Source organism: Myxine glutinosa, chromosome 6, assembly GCF_964187855.1.
Source record: "Myxine glutinosa chromosome 6, kmMyxGlut1.1, whole genome shotgun sequence".
In the NCBI taxonomy this organism is placed as follows: domain Eukaryota; kingdom Metazoa; phylum Chordata; class Myxini; order Myxiniformes; family Myxinidae; genus Myxine; species Myxine glutinosa.
This window is the reverse complement of record NC_136266.1, coordinates 182,400,156-182,421,339: the sequence shown is the minus strand read 5'-3', so window position 1 is coordinate 182,421,339 and position 21,184 is coordinate 182,400,156. Positions and strand designations below refer to the sequence as shown.

At 45.3% G+C, this 21,184-nt stretch overlaps 2 protein-coding genes across 7 annotated transcripts in view; one reads left to right on the top strand and one right to left on the bottom strand.

The window, feature by feature from the left end:
• LOC144892699 (uncharacterized) overlaps positions 1-21,184 on the bottom strand; it is a 400,706-nt gene that overhangs the window by 38,645 nt on the left and 340,877 nt on the right. The gene's annotated exons all lie outside the window — the stretch shown is intronic.
• Positions 1-21,184, top strand: part of LOC137429011 (partitioning defective 3 homolog) — a 455,854-nt gene that overhangs the window by 411,344 nt on the left and 23,326 nt on the right. For 5 of the 6 annotated variants that reach the window (XM_068118984.2, XM_068118985.2, XM_068118982.2 and 2 more), the window contains one exon: positions 2,229-2,471. The exons of the other annotated variant lie outside the window; for it this stretch is intronic. In XM_068118984.2, coding sequence (XP_067975085.2) covers positions 2,229-2,471 — 243 coding nt within the window. The remainder of the gene's footprint in view (positions 1-2,228; positions 2,472-21,184) is intronic. 6 annotated transcript variants of the gene reach the window in all.

Genomic DNA, 21,184 nt, shown 5'->3' with positions numbered 1-21,184 from the left:
CATATATATTCATATATATTTTATTTATATATATATATATATATATATATATATATATATATATATATATATATAGTTACGGATTCGTTACTTCCGTTGTTGTGGTTCTCATCCACTGTAAACATTTTTGGTTCCATGTACTATTATTGTTATCGTTTAGGTGAAATAGAGATAACTGTTTTCGAAAGGTTAAAAAAAGTTAGTGTTTTAAAAAGAAACTGGAAACCAGATCGGGAACCGGACGAAGAAGAAGAGGAAGAAGCGGCGGAGCGTGTGAGGTCGGAGAAGGAGCCGAGCTGCGTTGAGGTTTTGAGCAAACGCTGGCGAACGGGGGTCATGAGCGAACTTTGGGGTTTCCTGGGAAAGGGATTCCTGCGACAGAGTTGTAATCGCTGTGACAGATAAACCTGCGTGACAGGTTTTGCGGTTGATTCCGAAGAGGATCATTGGAGTGCCGTTACGTCTCAAGAACGGACCGTTGGCCATTTTGCCTCACGCTGAATTTCGCATCGCTCTAGGCTCTTCACCTCGCTTTAACCATTCCACCGCATCCAAACGTTAACCTGGTGTGTGTGTGTGTGTAACGTGGATTTTGAGTGGGAACTTGCGGTTCGCCGTAAGGGGAGCCATTGAACGTCCATACCCGAAGGTGTGATTTCCCAGTCGCCTCTTGAGGGTACCTTTGCCCATCTTTGGCAGTGTGACTGTGAACCGAGCGGGATTCTGGTCTCGATACAACATCGTTCTGACGATCACTGGTGGATCGACTTTGGCTTGAAGCCAGAACAGAGACATTGGGAATGTTAGTTTCGCTCATTTGGAGCACAGTGAGTTACATTGTACGAAACTGATGGTACCATCATAGGAATAATATATTGGTTGTACAATTGATTAATATTGTTATTGTACTGTTATTCTTGTGTGACCTTAATACAATACTTGTTTGTTGGTAAGAATTGGTGTCGTTTCACCATTGATCTTTGACATACAGAATAACACATCTTTCTGCCGTGACTCCTCTCGGGGCTCGGAGGTACTACGTGACCGGGGTTTGGGGAGGAGCACATAACAATATACACACACAGTATACATATATGTAATATTCTGAGAGTTGGGGGAATTCAAAGTTTGTTTATTTGAAGCAGCAAATCATGAATTGTCACATGAGCCCAAACCGCTTGAGCACTTTCCTTCGATAACCATTATGTGGGAATGAAATATTTATTAGTTCAGGTCGATTCTCGTTGCTGTCATTTCAACCAAGTAATCATGACTGGCTGTGTCTGTCTCAAATTTAGTTTTGTGCAATTGAAAAGAGGCCCAAATGACTGTCTCGATACTTAAGAGCGGGTCAGACGCTTTGACGTAAGCAGCTATCTCACGTCCCCATTCGAGTCTTGTCTACGTTACCTACCCTTCGGAACGATGTTATTTACAGTTGGCACACAACATCCTGCATGATTCAGGGCAGCGTTACATATACCTGAACTCCTCTGGGTGGAGGTTTTGCATCCTTTTCATCTCCAGATTCTGACATTGGCAGCATGCAGCAATTCCTGAAGTGACGTCCCATCATTTTTTTGCACACGGAATCCATTTTTGACCATTCTGCAAATGACGTTCGAGTCACAGCATGAACAGAAATCAAATAACTCCTGAATGATGGTGTTTCTGAGCCATAAAAAACAATTTCTCATCAAGGGCAGCCGTTGATAATTATACGATCACACAAACTGCTTGTTTCGGCGCATGCCATATAATGAATGAGTCTGTTGTGGTAAATTGTTGTTGTTACCATTAAATAGGCCTCAGCCGAACAAGCAGTCTCTTTGTTGGAATCTCAGCAGTAACAATGTGAATGTGGTCGCCTCCCCTTTGGATTGAAGATGTTTGCTCGATCTTGCCCGTCGCAGGAGTTAAACTTTACATTAAACCCATTGAGGTTATGACTTTGGCTGTACCTTGCGAGGTTTAAAATACAACATGCTTTTTCCATAGTTTGTTGGAAACACAAATTTCTGAACCACACTCACTTTTTGAAAACTGTTGCAGCATCGCTTGAGGTTGTTTATTTTTAAATCCGCTATTCTTTCCTGTTTTGATCCCTCTAAATCAATGGATACCTTATGTGTTGGTTCTGTTGACTGAAATGCTTTTTGCATTTCCAAGGGACTATTACTCCATTTTAAAAGATTTTTTTTTTCCTCTCTCCGGCCTTTTCCCATGAGGTTCGGGAAGCATAAGAAAGAGGACAAGAGCGGAAAGGCAGAGGGGAGCACTTTGGTCAGGGTTTCCAGGTCAACGGTCGTGACCCAAGGGCCGCCCTCTGTGCCTTGTGGGTCAGAGAGCACAACTCTGGGTGCGGAGGGCAGCCCTGCGGACATGGTGCGGGAGTTGGAGGGAATGCTGGAAGAACAGGTGGATGATGAAGAATCGGTGGAGATGGAAACTGAGAAGCCACGAGAGAGAAAGTGAGTTTGTTGTAATGTCCCGTCTGGTTTGGATATCGTGTCGTTTATTTCACTTTTGCTCCGTAGAAGGAAAAATCGAGGGAATGCTTTTGCATATTTGGCGGAAAGGAACCGTCGCGTTTTTGGTGACAGTAAAAAGGGAGATTTCCTGTCGAGCTTGATAAATGAACACTTTGAAATTGGCCGTCTCAATGTGGCCTTCAACATCTGGAGTAGTTCAAAAAGCAAAGCTGAATGAAAGCCAAGTTTGCATTGCCCTTTCCAAAATTGCCACTCACCGGGAGGCCAACAAGTCTGCCTCTAGGATTTCGGGCGACTTGGCGCGTTTTGATCGTTGCTGGATAGGGTCAAGGTCATTAAGGGAAATTCCGCAATCCCTGTTATACCCCTATCATATGGCCATCTGAGAGCAGGAAGGTGTCATGTGCTTTCACTACAATACTTTTGTCGGAAATTGTTTTAGCTTCTTTTGTAATGACTTAAACCTCCGGTTTCCTGATCGTGTGTCATTTTGTACTTGTCGATGTGTTTATAACTTTTGCTCGCTTAAAAGAAAACCCAGTTGTGTCTTTGTACTTTCCCAGTGGGACAAAAATGGAGAAGGATTGAGGGGTGGGTTGAGGGGGAGAGGGAAGCGTGGTTTTCATTGGAATGATGAATAAGTCATGAAAGATGAAAATTTGTAAAAACTCGCACAATAATTATTCACTTCCTTGTGTCATTGGGTTCTGTTGTACCTGTAAGATTGCCATTGAATGTGTTTGTTGTAGGTGTGTTGTTGAGGAGGTTGAGCCCATGCTACTAGATAACTAAACCCTAGAGCTTACACAAGTGAAATCAACCTCCTCACCCTTCCTAGCCTCATTCACCTTTTACATTAAGGACTAAGAAGAAGAAGAACCACCTTTAGAGGCCATTTTTACCCGCAGAGCAGGGGTTGGCCATTTTCGTGCACCTTGGTCCCCTTTTTGAAGCAATGTTTTACGGCCGGATGCTCTTCCTGCCGCCAACCCTGTTAGTCGCCTCTTGCGACACACAGTAAAATGCCAGTGAACTGGTACTCAATTTGCAGACCTTGGAAGGATGACAGGCTGAGTCAACCCTCCTGGTGTTAATTCATTGATCGACCGGGATTCGAACCCAGGATCCGAGGATCCCAAGCCAGCACCCTAACCGCTAAGCCAACACCAGGATTTTAGATTAAGGACGAAGAAATCAATTTTTTTTTTCCGCACATTTTTAGATTGTTGACCTGATGCGTTACAGGTCACATGACACCATCTTGGTTTTGGTAGAATGCATGTGTCCCAGGTGCCTGGCGAACAAATTTTGAGTTTACGCAAGACTATCTGTGAGCCTTCACGTGAGCATTCCACCGAAGGATGTAATAAATTATTTTATTTTTTTACATTTTCCTCACACGTCCCACAACCACAGCAACTTCCAGATGTGAGAGTGCGAGGCAATCTCTGGAAGAGCTGTCCAACTGAACTCTCCCACAGCGAATTTGGTCGATAACGCATTTATTTACCGAGCTTTATTAAAGAGACATTAAATATTGAGCAGGCCTTTTAATGGTGATTCATATAGCTGCTTTGCGCTTTTCACATCAAGGAAAAGGTCATGTAATAAGGCATGCATCAAACCCAGGCTTTGTGAAGGAGGCTCCAGTGGTTTGCTTTTCACATTTGGCCTCAAAGTCAAACAGAGCCAGCGGTGAGATGACTTTGTCAGCCTGACAGCAACCTGGAAAGGTGTTTGGTTTTGTGTTGCAGACTGGGAAACGGTAAAACATAAAGGGAAAAGGGAAGAAACGGAGAGGGAAACTGAGGGATGCTCGGGGTACTAACCAGCATTTATTAAGTTAGGTGTTTGTTTTTCAGCAAATCTTTAGTGTAGGAAAGTTCTCTAACATGTGGAATTTGGAAGAACTCTAACAACGTCCTTTACGTCTCGAGCAATTTCTCCATTTTGGGCGCCAATTGAACATGTGATAAATGAGGTTGAAAGTGCAAATGTAATAATAACCAGTCTTCATGCAACCCTTTTCCCATGTGTTTGGTGGGTACTCAGAGATTATAAAGTGTGATCCTTGGCATGAGCTGAACAATGCTAGTCCAGAAAAATGGCCGCTTCAGTTTGAAACATGAAACGAGTTGCGGCTTCCTTTAAAAATTGGAATGTCGGCTTTTCATTTTTTTAAACCGTCTAGTACTCTAACGAAAAATTTAATGAAAGATCTTTTTGGGCCTTTTTTTTAAACATTAAGCAAGCTCTTTGTTGGGATTTTGAAATCCTGTTATTATTCAGTTATATTGCCAAAACAACCCGCACGACTCACTATAACATGAACGGTTTACATGTGGGAACATGGAATGTACGGACTTTTTTTTAACACTTGAAGGTTTGAGATTGTCATCAAATAAATGGAATGATGTAAAATAGATGTCCTTGGACTTGCTGAAATCCGCTGGGCAGGAAAAGATCCGTTCACTACTAGAAATGAAGACACGGTTTATTATTGAGGAAACAAGGATACTGGAGAGCAATTAGTGTCAGTTATGGCTCATCGAGAATTGTCAAGATGTATATTGGGATGCAATCCTATAAATTCGAGAATAATAATAATCGAGTTAAAATCAAAGCCAATTAACATCACACTAGATCGAGTCTATTCACCAACATCAACAGCTGACGAAGAAGAAATTGAAAAGTTTTATGACATTGAATAGATTTCCAAGCAAACACATAACTCTCGTGATTGGCGGTCGGTCTAACTTAACTCTTAGATGCAGGCGTCAAAAATCCTACAGAAACGCAGCCATTGGGCCTCGGAGGCCCAACGGATGTATTCGTGTAATCTTTCTTTATTTTTTATTTTTTATAGATTTCTTCTCTTTCATATCCTTTTTCAATCCAATTCGATGCTCATGGATGTGTATTTGCTCAGAAAATGTGAATCATTGATCCTATTAGTTGGAAGAATCCCATACAAGTAATGAATCTGTTTTTTTGCAAAAACATTTTTTTGTTCTTGGTTTTTCAACTTTTTTTTCTCTAAAAAGTTGAGGCTCATGGAGTATTATTTGCTCAAAAAATATGATTCACTAATCCTTTTATTTAGGATGTATATGTCCACAACTGTCAAAAATCCTACACCTATGCAGCCGTTGGGCCTCGGAGGCCCCACAAATGTATTCGTGTAAAGTTTTTTAAATTTCCATATTTTTGTCACTGAATTATTTGTAACCAAGTTATAGGAGCATATAATGAGGCTCATATCAAGAAAATAATGATATAACCGTAGTACAACAACATTTATGCGGCGCCTCAAAGGCCCCAGGCCTGCATTCGTGTCGGATGTTCGGGTTAGAAGTGAAGAATGAAGATTTTCCCACGAGCCTGAATGAATTTATTTATTTATTTATGTCACTGAATTTTGTGTAACAACATGAAAGTCGGTGAAAATGAGGCTCATTCCAAAAAAAAATTGTACAGCATAGTTTTTGCAACAAAAAAAACCTTGTGGGCCTGCGAGGCCCAATCACTGCATCCAAGGGCTAAAAAGAACGAATAAGGAGAAAGACTGAGTTCTGTGCAGGAAACGGCTTGGATTATATAATGCTCTTTCCAACATCATCATCCAAGAAGACTTTATACATGGACATCTCCAACCAACCTGTCTTAAAAACCAGAATGATTATTCCATAAGCCAAAATTGATGGCAATCATCAATCAAAAATGTTCATGCACTTCGTGGAGTGGATTGCAGTTCTGATCGCCAACTACTTTGCACCACCCTTTTTTTTTCTTTTTTTTTGTATACAGAGTCGAGGCTCGTGAAAGAGCTAACATTTATCAAACAAACAAATCAAACAAACAAGCAAACAAAGTATATAAAAAGGGGAGTGGTCGACAAGATGGGGAGAGAAGGGGAGGAAGCACACAAACACAACATTTGAGGGCAGGGACATCGGGAGATGTGTGGGAGGCAGAGGGCCTGGGGGGAGGCAGGATAGGTATAAAACGTAAGGACACCAAGGACTTCCAGGAAAGAAGACAAAAGTCACCTCAAAAAAGTGGATTTGGGGTGAAATTAGCGGGGGTAGAAAAGATCAAGGTTTTGGATTGGGGAAGATAAGAGATGGTGGTGAACAGCCGTTTTAAAGACCTGGAGGGAGGAGTGGGATTGAAGAGAGTGAGGGAGTTTGTTCCAGAGGCGGGAGAAAAGAGGAATGACGGAGTGAAGGTGAGCAGAGAGTCTTGATTTTGGCAGTTTAACCATAAGAGGGTTGCAGGTAGATCTTGTGCGACCTGCAGGAATATTTGGGGGACATAGCCCAGAGAGAGCTGGAGGAGCAAGGCCGGAGAGGAGTCGGTAGAAGACGGAAAGACCACCTACCTGCCTGCGGTGAGTGAGTGAAAGGCCCTCAGAGATAGCTTCATCGCAGGAGATTCCAATGATTCTGAAAGTTTTGGTTTCAACAGCGTGAAGCCGAGCTAGGTGTGAGGCAGGAGCACCAGCCCAGAGGGGAGAGCAGTATTTCATTGAGCTGCAGATGAAAGCCTTGTATGTGGTGAGGAGCTCAGGTGTGCCAAGGAAGGATTTCGCACGACGGAGGATGCCCAGTCGGCGACTGGCTTTGGAGGCCAGCTTGGAAATGTGGTTATCCCAGGAAAGATCATGGCAGATAGTGAGACCCAAAAGCTTGAGTGACAGAACTTCTTGGAGAGGATTATTCAGAAAGTAGATGGGAGGGTTGTCCAGTTGGTCTTTTCGGAGAGACATCGTAAGAGTGTGAGATTTGTCAGGATTGAAAGACATGTTCCACTTGTTTGCCCAGTCTGTGATTTTGTCCAGGTCTGCAGAGAGTGAGGAGGCTGCAGACTGCCGATCTGAGGGATGAGGAATGGAGCGGCAGAGAGTGGAGTCATCAGCAAAGAGATAGAGAGGATTTTCAAGAGAGTCAGAGAGATCATTGATGAAGACCAGAAAAAGCACAGGGCCCAGAACACTGCCTTGGGGAACTCCAGCCTGAACAGGAAGAGGAGATGAGAGAAACCCATTCAGGGCCACACGTTGACTACGACGAGAGAGGAAGTCCGCCAGCCATGCGTGGAGATTTCGTGGAGATTGATCGTGGAGATCTCCGTGGCTTGGATGTGATTTTCAATTTGGCGAGCTTAATATCAAGCTCGACAAATTGAAAATCACATCCAAGCCACGGAGATTCAATCTACATTATACAAGTGCTGATTACACAGATCATGTACAAAACGGATTCAACATATTCATGCAAGATGAGGAAGAGAAAGATTCAGAAGAAATTTGAGACGAATCAATATCAATATTGTTTAAAAGATGGAAAAGAACACCCAATAAAAACAAGAAATAGCAATCAAAGATTGCAGGCCCTCACCAGGACGTGTTTATGTGGCGTATTTTGTGTGGTGTTTATTAGCGCTGCTGTGTTTGTGTGGTTTATTGATGACGTAGATTTATGTTCAATCCAATATGGCTGCTGAACCACGTGACAGATGACGTCATCAATTTAATTCGCCCATACCATTTTTGTGTAGATCACGCTTAATAAATTTCAAACTTATCAGATCAAACGTTCTACTTGTCTAATTATGACGTCATAATGAAGGCACCGATGACATCATGAACATATGTTGTTCCCCATGGGGAGAACTTGACAATGAGCCATGTTTCTTTTCTTTTTTTAACATGTGGCTGTTTCGAAGATTTTGCGGCGCGTGCAAGGTTTTTCGGTTTTTCCAAGATGGCGCCCATACCATGCATGCGTCTTATGACATCATAGTTATCATTGAACAATTTACTGGAGGAGGCGCTCCTATGTTAAGAATTTCGTGTCAGTCGGACCAACGGTTGCAGAGAAACGCATAGTCATGTTCTGCGCAGACAAACAGACCGACAGACAGACAGACAGACAGACAGACAAACAAACTGACCCAAATGCAGTATCCTCTCCTCTGGCGATGGTAATTATATGACAGAAGAAACTCTCAGCTGAATGGAAGAATAAAGAAAATTCAAGCAGGCTGGATTCCAAGGTAAGATACACCTGATAATATACAGAACTAGAACGGCACTCGGTAGAGCGCATACCTCCGCCAGGCTGAACAGTTTACGTTTTGTATCCCACTTATAGGCCGGATCTGGAATCGGACCTGAACCAAAATCGAATCTGCTTGTTCTTGTCACCTAACCAACTTGTCCACCAAGTTTCGTCATAAGTCGTCCATAACTTTTTGAAATATCATGCCATACAGTACAGTCAGACCTCGGTATTCGTGGTCCCAACATCTGCGGACTGGGAAACTGTAATACCCGAGTATTCGCTGTTCATAACATGTGACCTGATACTACATTCGCGCTTTGCTTATTCACGGTTAAAAAAATTTTTTTTAACACATCAGGACTGGTCTCCTATATTCATCTTCGCTGATATTAATTCAGCCTGGGAATTCTTCCACAGAAACCTGCTCTCTCTGATGCACAGATTCATCCCATCTCTTCAATGATCTTATGCATCCTGCGCCCAATGGTCCACTGAATCCTGTGGAGAGGCGGTTGCTTTAAAACAACTTGCATTCTCTTCCTGGAAGGCAAATCTAACTGCAGACAACTTCAGATCATCCCACAAAGGTCGCAACAGGTGTCTCTTCTCTCGAGAGCCAGAAAACAACATCTGTCCAATCTCAAGAATGAGCTTTCACACTTGTCTTACTCCTCTAAAACCTGGCAGTGCTTTGTCGAGACTTGCACCCTCTGCCCTCTCGGTGCTTTGTTCTTCTAAGGTAACTGCAGGACGCACGTTGTCCATCAACAACCCCCTCCAAGTGAAACTGACTAAATCCAGAACCACTGGATCCCTCCACTCATTCCTCTTTTTCCCCGCCTGTGAAACCACCTTCCATGCTTTCTTCAATTTCATCCTTCCTGTCGGTCTTCAAGACAGATGTTCACCACCATCTCAAATCATGATATTTTCTACACCCGTTAAACCACCCCCACTCCTCACAAATATTTTGCTTATGTATCCATCTTGTCCACCTTTTGCATTCTCCCTCACCCCTCATCGTTACCCGCATCCATTGTTTGTCCGTCTCCTTCTATTTCTCCCTCCGCCCTGCTGTTGGCTTTTCCCATTCCTCCCGCTGTTCCCTTTCTTATGTTGTGTCCTGATTTGTCCTGTGTCAAAGCTCTTCCACGAGCCTAAACTCCCCTTTACTCCAATTCAAACAATGCCCCCACACTCGTGGATTCGCAGCATTTTCCAGGAATGTATCCCCCGCGAATGTCGCGGTCCAACGGTATCATTATTGGCCCCATCACTTAATGGTGAAGAATCACTAAAAATAATTCTCTGATCCGGAACCGGATTCAAATCTTCACCGAAATTTAATCAATTCTTCCTCGTCACACACCCAACCTTGTCACGCCAAATTCTTCCTTGTCACGCTAAATTCTTCCTTGTCACGCCAAATTCTTCCTTGTCACGCCAAATTCTTCCTCGTCACGCCAAATTCTTCATCGTCACGCCAAATTCTTCCTCGTCACGCCAAATTCTTCCTCGTCATGCCAAATTCTTCCTCGTCACGCCAAATTCTTCCTCGTCACGCCAAATTCTTCCTCGTCACGCCAAATTCTTCCTCGTCACACCAAATTCTTCCTCGTCACGCCAAATTCTTCCTCGTCACGCCAAATTCTTCCTCGTCACGCCAAATTCTTCCTCGTCACGCCAAATTCTTCCTCGTCACGCCAAATTCTTCCTCGTCACGCCAAATTCTTCCTCGTCACGCCAAATTCTTCCTCGTCACGCCAAATTCTTCCTCGTCACGCCAAATTCTTCCTCGTCACGCCAAATTCTTCCTCGTCACGCCAAATTCTTCCTCGTCACGCCAAATTCTTCCTCGTCACGCCAAATTCTTCCTCACGCCAAATTCTTCCTCGTCACGCCAAATTCTTCCTCGTCACGCCAAATTCTTCCTCGTCACGCCAAAGTCTTCCTCGTCACGCCAAAGTCTTCCTCGTCACGCCAAAGTCTTCCTCGTCACGCCAAATTCTTCCTCGTCACGCCAAATTCTTCCTCGTCACGCCAAATTCTTCCTCGTCACGCCAAAGTCTTCCTCGTCACGCCAAAGTCTTCCTCGTCACGCCAAATTCTTCGTCGTCACGCCAAATTCTTCGTCGTCACGCCAAATTCTTCGTCGTCACGCCAAATTCTTCGTCGTCACGCCAAATTCTTCGTCGTCACGCCAAATTCTTCGTCGTCACGCCAAATTCTTCGTCGTCACGCCAAATTCTTCGTCGTCACGCCAAATTCTTCGTCGTCACGCCAAATTCCTCCTTGTCACACCAAATTCTTCCTTGTCCAGCCAAATTCAGAGGCAAAGTACTGCTAAGCTACATGTTCGTTTTCCGATTCATGCTCCGATTCGTTTTCAAAATCTAACATTCAATTGAAATGAAGTTGTTCCTTGATCATAAACTGACGATTGTAGGTATACAGATGGACGGACAGACAGACAAGACAGACAGACAGACAGACAAAGTGAATCAATTGCTTCACCCCGCTTTTCGCTTCACACATGTGGGGCAATAACAAATGTCCTGCAATGGACAATGTTACATGAGAGCCAATCAACACCCTGGATAATCTAGCTTCCTGCTAATGCACAAAGTTTGCAATAAGATATGGGAAACTGGACAGTGGCCATTGAAATGGCAACAATGCATCTACTTCCCGTTGCATGCCAAATTCTTCTTCGTCACGCCAAATTCTTCCTCATCACGCCGAATTCTTCCTCGTCACGCCAAATTCCTCGTCGTCACGCCAAATTCTTCCTCATCATGCCAAATTCTTCCTCGTCACGCCAAATCCTTCCTCGTCACGCCAAATCCTTCCTCGTCACGCCGAATTCTTCCTCGTCACGCCGAATTCTTCCTCGTCATGCCGAATTCTTCCTCTTCACGCCAAACTCTTCCTCGTCACGCCAAATTCTTCCTCGTCACGCCAAATCTTCCTCGTCACGCCAAATCTTCCTCGTCACGCCGAATTCTTCCTCGTCACGCCGAATTCTTCCTCGTCACGCCAAATTCTTCCTCGTCACGCCGAATTCTTCCTCGTCACGCCAAATTCTTCCTCGTCACGCCAAATTCCTCCTCATCACGCCAAATTCTTCCTCGTCACGCCGAATTCTTCCTCGTCACGCCAAATTCTTCCTCGTCACGCCGAATTCTTCCTCGTCACGCCGAATTCTTCCTCGTCACGCCAAATTCTTCCTCGTCACGCCAAATTCCTCCTCGTCACGCCGAATTCTTCCTCGTCACGCCGAATTCTTCCTCGTCACGCCAAATTCTTCCTCGTCACGCCGAATTCTTCCTCGTCACGCCGAATTCTTCCTCGTCACGCCAATTTCCTCCTCGTAACGCCAAATTCTTCCTCGTCACGCCGAATTCTTCCTCGTCACGCCGAATTCTTCCTCGTCACGCCAAATTCTTCCTCGTCACGCCAAATTCTTCCTCGTCACGCCAAATTCCTCCTCGTCACGCCAAATTCCTCCTCGTCACGCCAAATTCCTCCTCGTCACGCCAAATTCTTCCTCGTCACGCCAATATCTTCCTCGTCACGCCAAATTTTTTCTTGTCACGCCAAATTCAGAGGCAAAGTACTGCTAAGCTGCATGTTCGTTTTCCGATTCATGCTCCGATTCGTGTTCAAAATCTAACATTCAATTGAAATGAAGTTGTTCCTTGATCATAAATTGACGATTGTAGACAGACAGACAGACAGACAGACAGATGGACAAAGTGAATCAATTGCTTCACCCCGCTTTTCGCTTCACATGTGTGGGGCAATAACAAATGTCCTGCAATGGACAATGCTACATGAGAGCCAATCAACACCCTGGAGAACCTCGCTTCCTTCTGATGCACAAAGTTTGCAATAAGATATGGGAAACTGGACAGTAGCCATTGAAATGGCAACAATGCATCTACTTCCCGTTGCAAAATTACATCAATAAAAGGTGACACCAGAGCATGTGTAAACTATAGAACCATCACATAGATTTGACCTGCTAGCGAGATCCTCCTGAAAACTATTCAAGAACGGCTCAGATCCGAGGCAGACAGACAATTTCCTGTCGAAAAAGCTGGATCCAGAAGAGGATGCGTCACTCATGACCAGATAGTCAATCAGGAACACATTGTTGAAAGTTGTAGAGAATACAAGAGGAAGTTTATTGTCTGTGAGATTACAGCAAAGTGTTTGATTGTGGATCGCAGCCTCGTATGGAAGATATTGACAGGAATGGGAATCCTTGCAAACTTCAACTGGCTCATAAAAAGTTCCATGAAGGAGAGAAATTGTGTGTTAGCAGGAAATTCTGACTGGTTTGAAGTTTTGAGAAGCATCAGACGAGGACGCTTCCTGTCCCCTACTCTGTTTGAAAACAATAAAAAGAAACTATCAACAAAGATGGAAAATCTTTAGGAATAGTGGAGAGCTTCAATGTTTTAGAGCTTTGGTCACTAATGATGGAAGTTGTGAAAATGTGACAAGTTGTGTTTGCTCAGAGCAGTTTAACTGGGCCATGACGAAGCGCAATGAACCCCATAGCTATAATTGCTTTTAGGTAAGTTACATCCATGTTTGTTCCATCCCAGGTGACAGGTGGAGGTCACAAACACAGTCGTCTAATGTTTTTTTTTTTAACCGTACCATGAAGTGGGCTGGAAGGATAGCCTAGGCCTAGAGGTATGCACACTCATCTATTAGCCTAGGTTCTAATCTCGGCCCAGAACTGTTTTGTAGGCAGGGCGAGGTATCAATATGTGTGCCGTCCCTCGGATGGACGTTAAGCTGGTTGTCCGGTCTGCCGGCATTAGTTGGTGGACGTTAAAGATCCAACGGTGTCTTTTCCAAAGAGTAGGCGAGTTCTTGCGGGCACCATGAATACGTATATTCGACATTCCTGCTTCCTCAGTGGAGTTTCCTGCTTTGGAGTGACGACATGTCTCTGCCAAAGAACCTGCCTTGATAGAATGGACACTCCCTGTAGGCCATGCTATACGAATGAATGAATACCTTGGAGGAGTACGTACAAGTATTTCTCCATGTGTAATTCAATAATGTTTGTGCATACCTGTTATTGATGGTTTAATCCTCATGAAAAACAGTCTAAAACTTCCTTTTTTTGTGAATAATATTGCTGACAGACTGTACATTAAGCTTTTATAGTGTAAATGCCATTTTTATGCCTCCACCCCCGAAGCTGACCGGAGGCATTATGTTTTCGGGTTGTCCATCCGTACGTCGGACTTTTTTTTTTTTTTTTTTTTAATACTGAATCGAGGCTCGTGAAAGAGCTGACAACCGCGAGGGAAAGACAGTACAGGGGGACCACGAGGGAAAGAGAGCACAGGGGGACCGCGAGGGAAACAGAGCACAGGGGGACCGTGAGGGAAAGAGAGCACAGGGGGACCACGAGGGAAAGAGAGCACAGGGGGACCACGAGGGAAAGAGAGCACAGGGGGACCATGAGGGAAAGACAGCACAGGGGGACCGCGAGGGAAAGACAGCACAGGGGGACCGCGAGGGAAAGACAGCACAGGGGGACCGCGAGGGAAAGACAGCACAGGGGGACCATGAGGGAAAGACAGCACAGGGGGACCGCGAGGGAAAGACAGCACAGGGGGACCATGAGGGAAAGACAGTACAGGGGGACCGCGAGGGAAAGACAGCACAGGGGGACCACGAGGGAAATACAGCACATGGGGGACCGCGAGGGAAAGAGAGCACAGGGGGACCACGAGGGAAAGACAGCACAGGGGGACCGCGAGGGAAAGACAGCACAGGGGGACCACGAGGGAAAGACAGCACAGGGGGACCATGAGGGAAAGACAGCACAGGGGGACCGCGAGGGAAAGACAGCACAGGGGGACCACGAGGGAAAGACAGCACAGGGGGACCGCGAGGGAAAGACAGCACAGGGGGACCATGAGGGAAAGACAGTACAGGGGGACCGCGAGGGAAAGACAGCACAGGGGGACCACGAGGGAAAGACAGCACAGGGGGACCGCGAGGGAAAGACAGCACAGGGGGACCACGAGGGAAAGACAGCACAGGGGGACCGCGAGGGAAAGACAGCACAGGGGGACCACGAGGGAAAGAGAGCACAGGGGGACCGCGAGGGAAAGACAGCACAGGGGGACCACGAGGGAAAGAGAGCACAGGGGGACCGCGAGGGAAAGACAGCACAGGGGGACCACGAGGGAAAGAGAGCAGAGGGCGACCACGAGGGAAAGAAAGCACAGGGGGACCACGAGGGAAAGAGAGCACAGGGGGACCGCGAGGGAAAGAGAGTACAGGGGGACCACGAGGGAAAGAGAGCACAGGGGGACCACGAGGGAAAGACAGCACAGGGGGACCACAAGGGAAAGAGAGCACAGGGGGACCACGAGGGAAAGAGAGCACAGGGGGACCGCGAGGGAAAGACAGCACAGGGGGACCACGAGGGAAAGAGAGCACAGGGGGACCACGAGGGAAAGACAGCACAGGGGGACCGCGAGGGAAAGACAGCACAGGGGGACCACGAGGGAAAGACAGCACAGGGGGACCGCGAGGGAAAGACAGCACAGGGGGACCATGAGGGAAAGACAGTGCAGGGGGACCGTGAGGGAAAGACAGCACAGGGGGACCACGAGGGAAAGACAGCACAGACTAAACCTCTTTTTTCTCAGCACCCACATGTCCGATTCAGACGAAACTTTCAGTGTAGGAGCAACACCCATACGGCCATACAGAATGTTTTATGATAATTGTGACGTCATATGTAACATGGTATGGCAGCCATCTTGGATTAAATGCAAATAATTAAAAAAGTATTTCTCGGAAACCTCTGAATGGAAAAATTTCATGACATCATTGGTGAAGTGGTATACCAGATAAAAATGTTTTAATCGAATGTTATCCTACCATTAGGAAAAATGTTATCCTAAAAATCTGAAATTGCATGCGCATGATCATTGGCCCATTTCTATTTTAAATGTATGACATCATAGGTCACATGGTTTGGCAGCCATATTGGATTTGACCTAAAACCTTTAAAAAAACATCTTCCCCCAAAGCCATCGACTCAAAACTTTACGTGTGTTATCGACTCAGCATGGCGATTAAAGGTTGATCACAAAAATGTGAACGGTCACATGGTGTGGCATCCATATTGGATTGAAGGAAAATATTAAATAATTATATCTCCGAAACCACCTACCCTATCGATGCGAAACTTTACAAATGCCACCCAAAACCATTGCTGCATATAGTTTGGCAATGATGACGTTGTAGGTCACGTGGTTTGGCAGCCAACTTGGATAGGAAAACGAACCTTATCCGATCAACACAAAACGTCACATACGTTATTCCCTACCATACACATGCAGAGTGTACATTTTGTACATTTTTTGCAGAGTATACATTTTTGATGTCATATGTCACTTCATTCGGCAACCATATTAGCTTGAAGGTCGATACTTAAAATAAAAAAACCCTTCTCCGAAACCGCTTCACCGATCGATGTGAAACCTTTCATGTCTGGTAGAAATGTGATACTTGAGAACAGCTGAAGGGATTTAAATCAAACTAGTTTATTTTTAGGACAGTGAACGAGGGCATCTACCCATTGTGGGACTATGCGGAGGCATATTGGCGACACAGTCGCATTGCTCTAGTTTGACAACTGTTGTTGAAATATTGAAAAGAGAGGAACAAGAACAACAACAACAAAACAACTAGATGATATTCATAGAATACTTATCCTGCACAGTCAACTTGGTGCGAGCCAATTCTTCTGTTTTTGAAGGTTTATTTTTCTTTTATCCAATATGGCTGCCAGACCAGGGGAGCGATGACATCATAATGTTATATTCTCTAATGTAAGTGTTGTATAGATCACGCTCAATAAATTTCAAACTGATCAGACTAAGCGTTGTCCCTGTCTAATTATGACGTCACAATTACGGCACCAATGACGTCATCATTAACAACACCTATTCCCCATATGGAGTTCTTTACAATGAGCCATGTTTCAATTTTTTCCATAGAGTGGTTTTGGAGATATAGAGGTGCAACGTTTTTCGGTTTTTCCAAAAATGGCACCTGTACCACATGACCTATGACGTCATGATTAGCATTAAAATATTATATAGGAGGAGGCGCTCCTATGGTGAAAATTTCGTGTCCATCAGACCAACAGTTGCTGAGAATAAAATTCATAATGATCAGATAAGTGTTGTATTTGGCGAATTATGACGTCATAAAGAAGGCACCGATAACATCATCATTAACACATCTTATTCCCCAAGGGGAGTACTTGACAATGAGCCATGTTTCAATTATTTCCATGGAGTGGTTTCGGAGATATAGAGGTGCGAAGTTTTTTTCGATTTTTCCAAGATGGCGTCTGTACCACGTGACCCATGACGTCATAACTATCATTAAAAAATATTCTACATAAGGAGCCACTGATTCTGAAAATTTCGTGTCCATCAGATTAACAGGTGCAGAGGATATTTTTTTTCATACTGATCAGATCAAGCGTTGTACTTGTCTGAATTATAACGTCATAATGAAGGCACCGATGACATCATCATCAACGTATCTTATTCCCCATGGGGAGTACTTGACAATGAGCCATGTGTCAATTTTTTCCATTGAGCGGTTTGGGAGATCTAGAGGTGTAACGTTTTCCAAGATGGCGTCCGTACCACGTGACCTATGACGTCATAATTAAAAATTAAAAAAATTATACAGGCGGAGGCGCTTCTATGGTAACATTTCGTGCCAATCGTTCCAACAGTTGCTGAGAAAATGAATTTTAAAAATGCAGACACGTACGTACGCACCCGAATGCTTAACCCTGCTTTTCGCTTCGTGAGCGCAGGGTAACAAACAAACCTCATTGGAGGTCTCGTCTTTTCAAAGCTGTCCATGCACGTTCGCTTTCGAAGTTAAGTAACTTTTCACAATTGTGTTTTTGTCGAAACTGGTCTTGTATGTACCTATTGGGGTGTCTTTAATAGTATTCTTGGCGTTGGTTTTTTGTACCTGTGTACAGAATCGTCGGTCTTTCTCATCGTGTATTCTGAGGCCTAAGTGTAGTACTAGGCTACTGTGTCCAACCTTGGCTTTAGGCTTTGTTTTTGTCTCAGCGGTTCTCCGATCACGCTGAAATTTTTTTCCGGTCTCTGTTTTCACGGTCTTTTCATCCCATACTTCCTTGTTTTAAAATCTCAAAAAAAACAAAAAAAAAAACCCAAAAACATTTCCTTCCGTTTTTATTCGTTTATTCGTTCTTAGTTGTTCGTTCGTTCATTCTTCGACCACGCTGTTTGTGATCACGTTGTTAAAAAATGTTTCACCTGAACCCTGAAGACCTATATTCTGTCATATTCTATAACACCTTTTTCTTCTTCTTCTATAAAAGGATGCTTTCGACTTGCTCACCAAATCCATTCATTCCAAAAAAAAATTCCATCTCTTATAGTGCATCTTTCATTCATTCCCTAAACTCTCCAGCACTCCATCCTCCCTCCAGCGTCCTCAAACGTATTTTTGACTCGAATGTCTCAAGAAACTCATTTTGCAATAAATGTTCGTTTCCCATTAATCGTACATTTTTCAAAATCCCATCACCCCAAAATCCCATTTCCCATCACCCCTCCCCTCTAAATCTACCCCCTTGCCCATCCCCTCCAAATCATCCCCATCATCCATCTCTTTCAAATCTTCCCCCTTGCCCCTCCCCTCCAAATCTTCCCAATCACCCATTCCTTTCAAATCTCCCCCCACACCCCTCCCCTCCGAGACTCTCCCTCACTCCTCCCCTCCTAGACTCCCCTCTCACCCCTCCCCCTCAAAGCGTCCTTCCCGCTTCTTCCCCCTTCCAACTTTCACCTTCATCTCCCTCAACCTTCTGCCTCGCTCTTCCCCCTCGTCAAATAACACCTCACTGCGCCTCTCCCAATCACCATCAAACCTTTTGTCTGCCCCATCCTTCCCTTTCTCCGAGCTATTCTGTAATCTCTGACACACCTTCAACAGCTCTCCCTACCTCTTCCTCCTCTTCCACATCTTACCCTACCGCTCCCCCCCCCCTGTTCTGTATCCGATGTTCCCCCTTCCTCTTCCTTAACAGTATGGACCTCAAACATCCGGGGCCTTCGCTCAAACATGTCTGATCTCTCCATACAGGTTGCTTCTGACAAACCAGACGTGATCTGCTTAACAGAAACTTTCCTCCTTCACGATGTCTCTGATTCCTTGGTATCTCTCCCAGGTTACTCCCTACTCCGGTATGATAGACCTGAGCCTCGTCCTGGAGGTGGGGTTGCTATCTTTATAAAAAACTCTCTTCCTCACTCGCCCTGCACTGCCCTCTCTCCACCTCACCCCCAGGAATACCTTTGGCTACGGCTTCCCCTTCGCTCCCACCTTTTGTTCATATGTGTGTTGTACCGTCCACCAAACAGTGATGACTCCATCTACATCTCGCTGTCTGAGAATATGGACCAACTTCTATCTACCCATCCCAACTCTCTCTTCCTCATATGTGGTGATTTCAACTGTCACCATGCCAGTTGGCTGGGTGTGGGTACCTCTCTCACCAGCCATGGCTCTTCAGCAAAGGACTTCTGTGACTCACTGGGACTGACACAATCTGTCAATTTCCCGACCCGGATCTCAGTCAACGGAACATCTTCTCTTCTGGACTTGGTTATGACTAACTTCCCTGAAAATGTCTGCTGCTCTTCTTCTGCTCCGATCGGATCATCTGATCATGTCCTTGTTAAAGTGGACATCTCTCTGACCATCCTCAGGGAGCCTGCTCAGCGTCGACGAGTCTGGCATTTCACTCAGGCCAACTGGCACGGTCTTCAAGCAGCCATCAATCATCTGGACTGGTCTCCCATCTCTACTGCCTCTGACATAAATTCTTCCTGGGAATTCTTCCAAAGCAAACTGCTCTCTCTCATGCACAGATTTATCCCATCTCGTCTTCTGTTGTCATACCCTTCCTCCCGTCCATGGTACACGGAATCTTGTGGTGAGGCTATTGCCCAGAAACAACTTGCTTTCGTCTCCTGGAAAGCAAATCCAACGGAAGGAAATCTCATTTCCTTTCACAAAGCCCGAAACAAGTGTGTGTCCACGCTCAGGAGAGCCAGGAAACAATATCTCTCCGTTCTCAGGACCGAACTCTCTTATCTGTCTCCCTCTTCCAAATCCTGGTGGCGTCTGGTCAAATCTGTTTCTGGTGTTTGTTCCCCCTCCATCCCCTCCCTCACCTCAAATGGCCACACGGCTGACTCCGCACGTGAAAAAGCTGAATGCCTCAACTCTGTGTTTGCCTCTAAATCTTGTGTCCCAAACCCATCCCTCTCTGTACCCACTGTACCCAGTCGTACCCAGCTGCTCCTGGACTCTGTGTCCTTTCCTCCTGACAAGGTGGAAAAGTTTCTGTCAACCCTCGACTCGGATTATGCAACTGGACCTGACGGCATCAGCCCACGGGTCCTAAAATCCTGTTCTTCCGCTCTTTCACTCCCTCTCTCTGTTCTCTTCACCCTCTCTTTTGCTCAAGGTCATCTTCCATCTGCTTGGAAATCTGCCAACATCACCGCTTTGCACAAAAAAGGTGCAAAAACAGATCCCAGCAACTACAGACCAATCAGCCTTCTCCCAATTATCAGCAAAGTCATGGAATCCATCATTGCTTCAGATATGAAATCTTTCCTCTTCTCCAATGGCTTGATCTCTGATCATCAATTTGGTTTCAGACCTGGACACTCTACTCTGGACATGCTGCTTCTGCTTTCTCAACAATGGATGGAGGTCCTCAATGCCAAACAGGAAATTAGAGCAGTCTCCCTTGACATATCACGTGCCTTCGATACGGTCTGGCACCCCGCTCTGCTCACCAAACTCTCCTCTTTTGGTATCCATGGAAATCTCCACGCATGGCTGGCGGACTTCCTCTCTAGTCGTAGTCAACGTGTGGCCCTGAATGGGTTTCTCTCATCTCCTCTTCCTGTTCAGGCTGGAGTTCCACAAGGCAGTGTTCTAGGCCCTGTCCTTTTTCTGGTCTTCATCAATGATCTCTCTGACTCTCTTGAAAATCCTTTGTATCTCTTTGCTGATGACTCTACTCTCTGTCGCTCCATTCTTCATCCCTCAGATCGGCAGTCTGCTGCCTCCTCACTCTCTGCAGACCTGGACAAAATCACAGACTGGGCAAACAAGTGGAACATGTCTTTCAATCCTGACAAATCTCACACTCTTACGATGTCTCTCCGAAAAGACCGACTGGACAACCCTCCCATCCACTTTCTGAATAATCCTCTCCAAGAAGTTCTGTCACTCAAGCTTTTGGGTCTCACTATCTGCCATGATCTTTCCTGGGAAAACCACATTTCAAATCTGGCCTCCAAAGCCAGTCGCCGACTGGGCATCCTCCGTCGTGCGAAGTCCTTCCTTGGCACACCTGAGCTCCTCACCACATACAAGGCTTTCATCCGCAGCTCAATGGAATACTGCTCTCCCCTCTGGGCTGGTGCTCCTGCCTCACACCTAGCTCGTCTTCACGCTGTTGAAACCAAAGCATTCAGAATCATTGGAATCTGC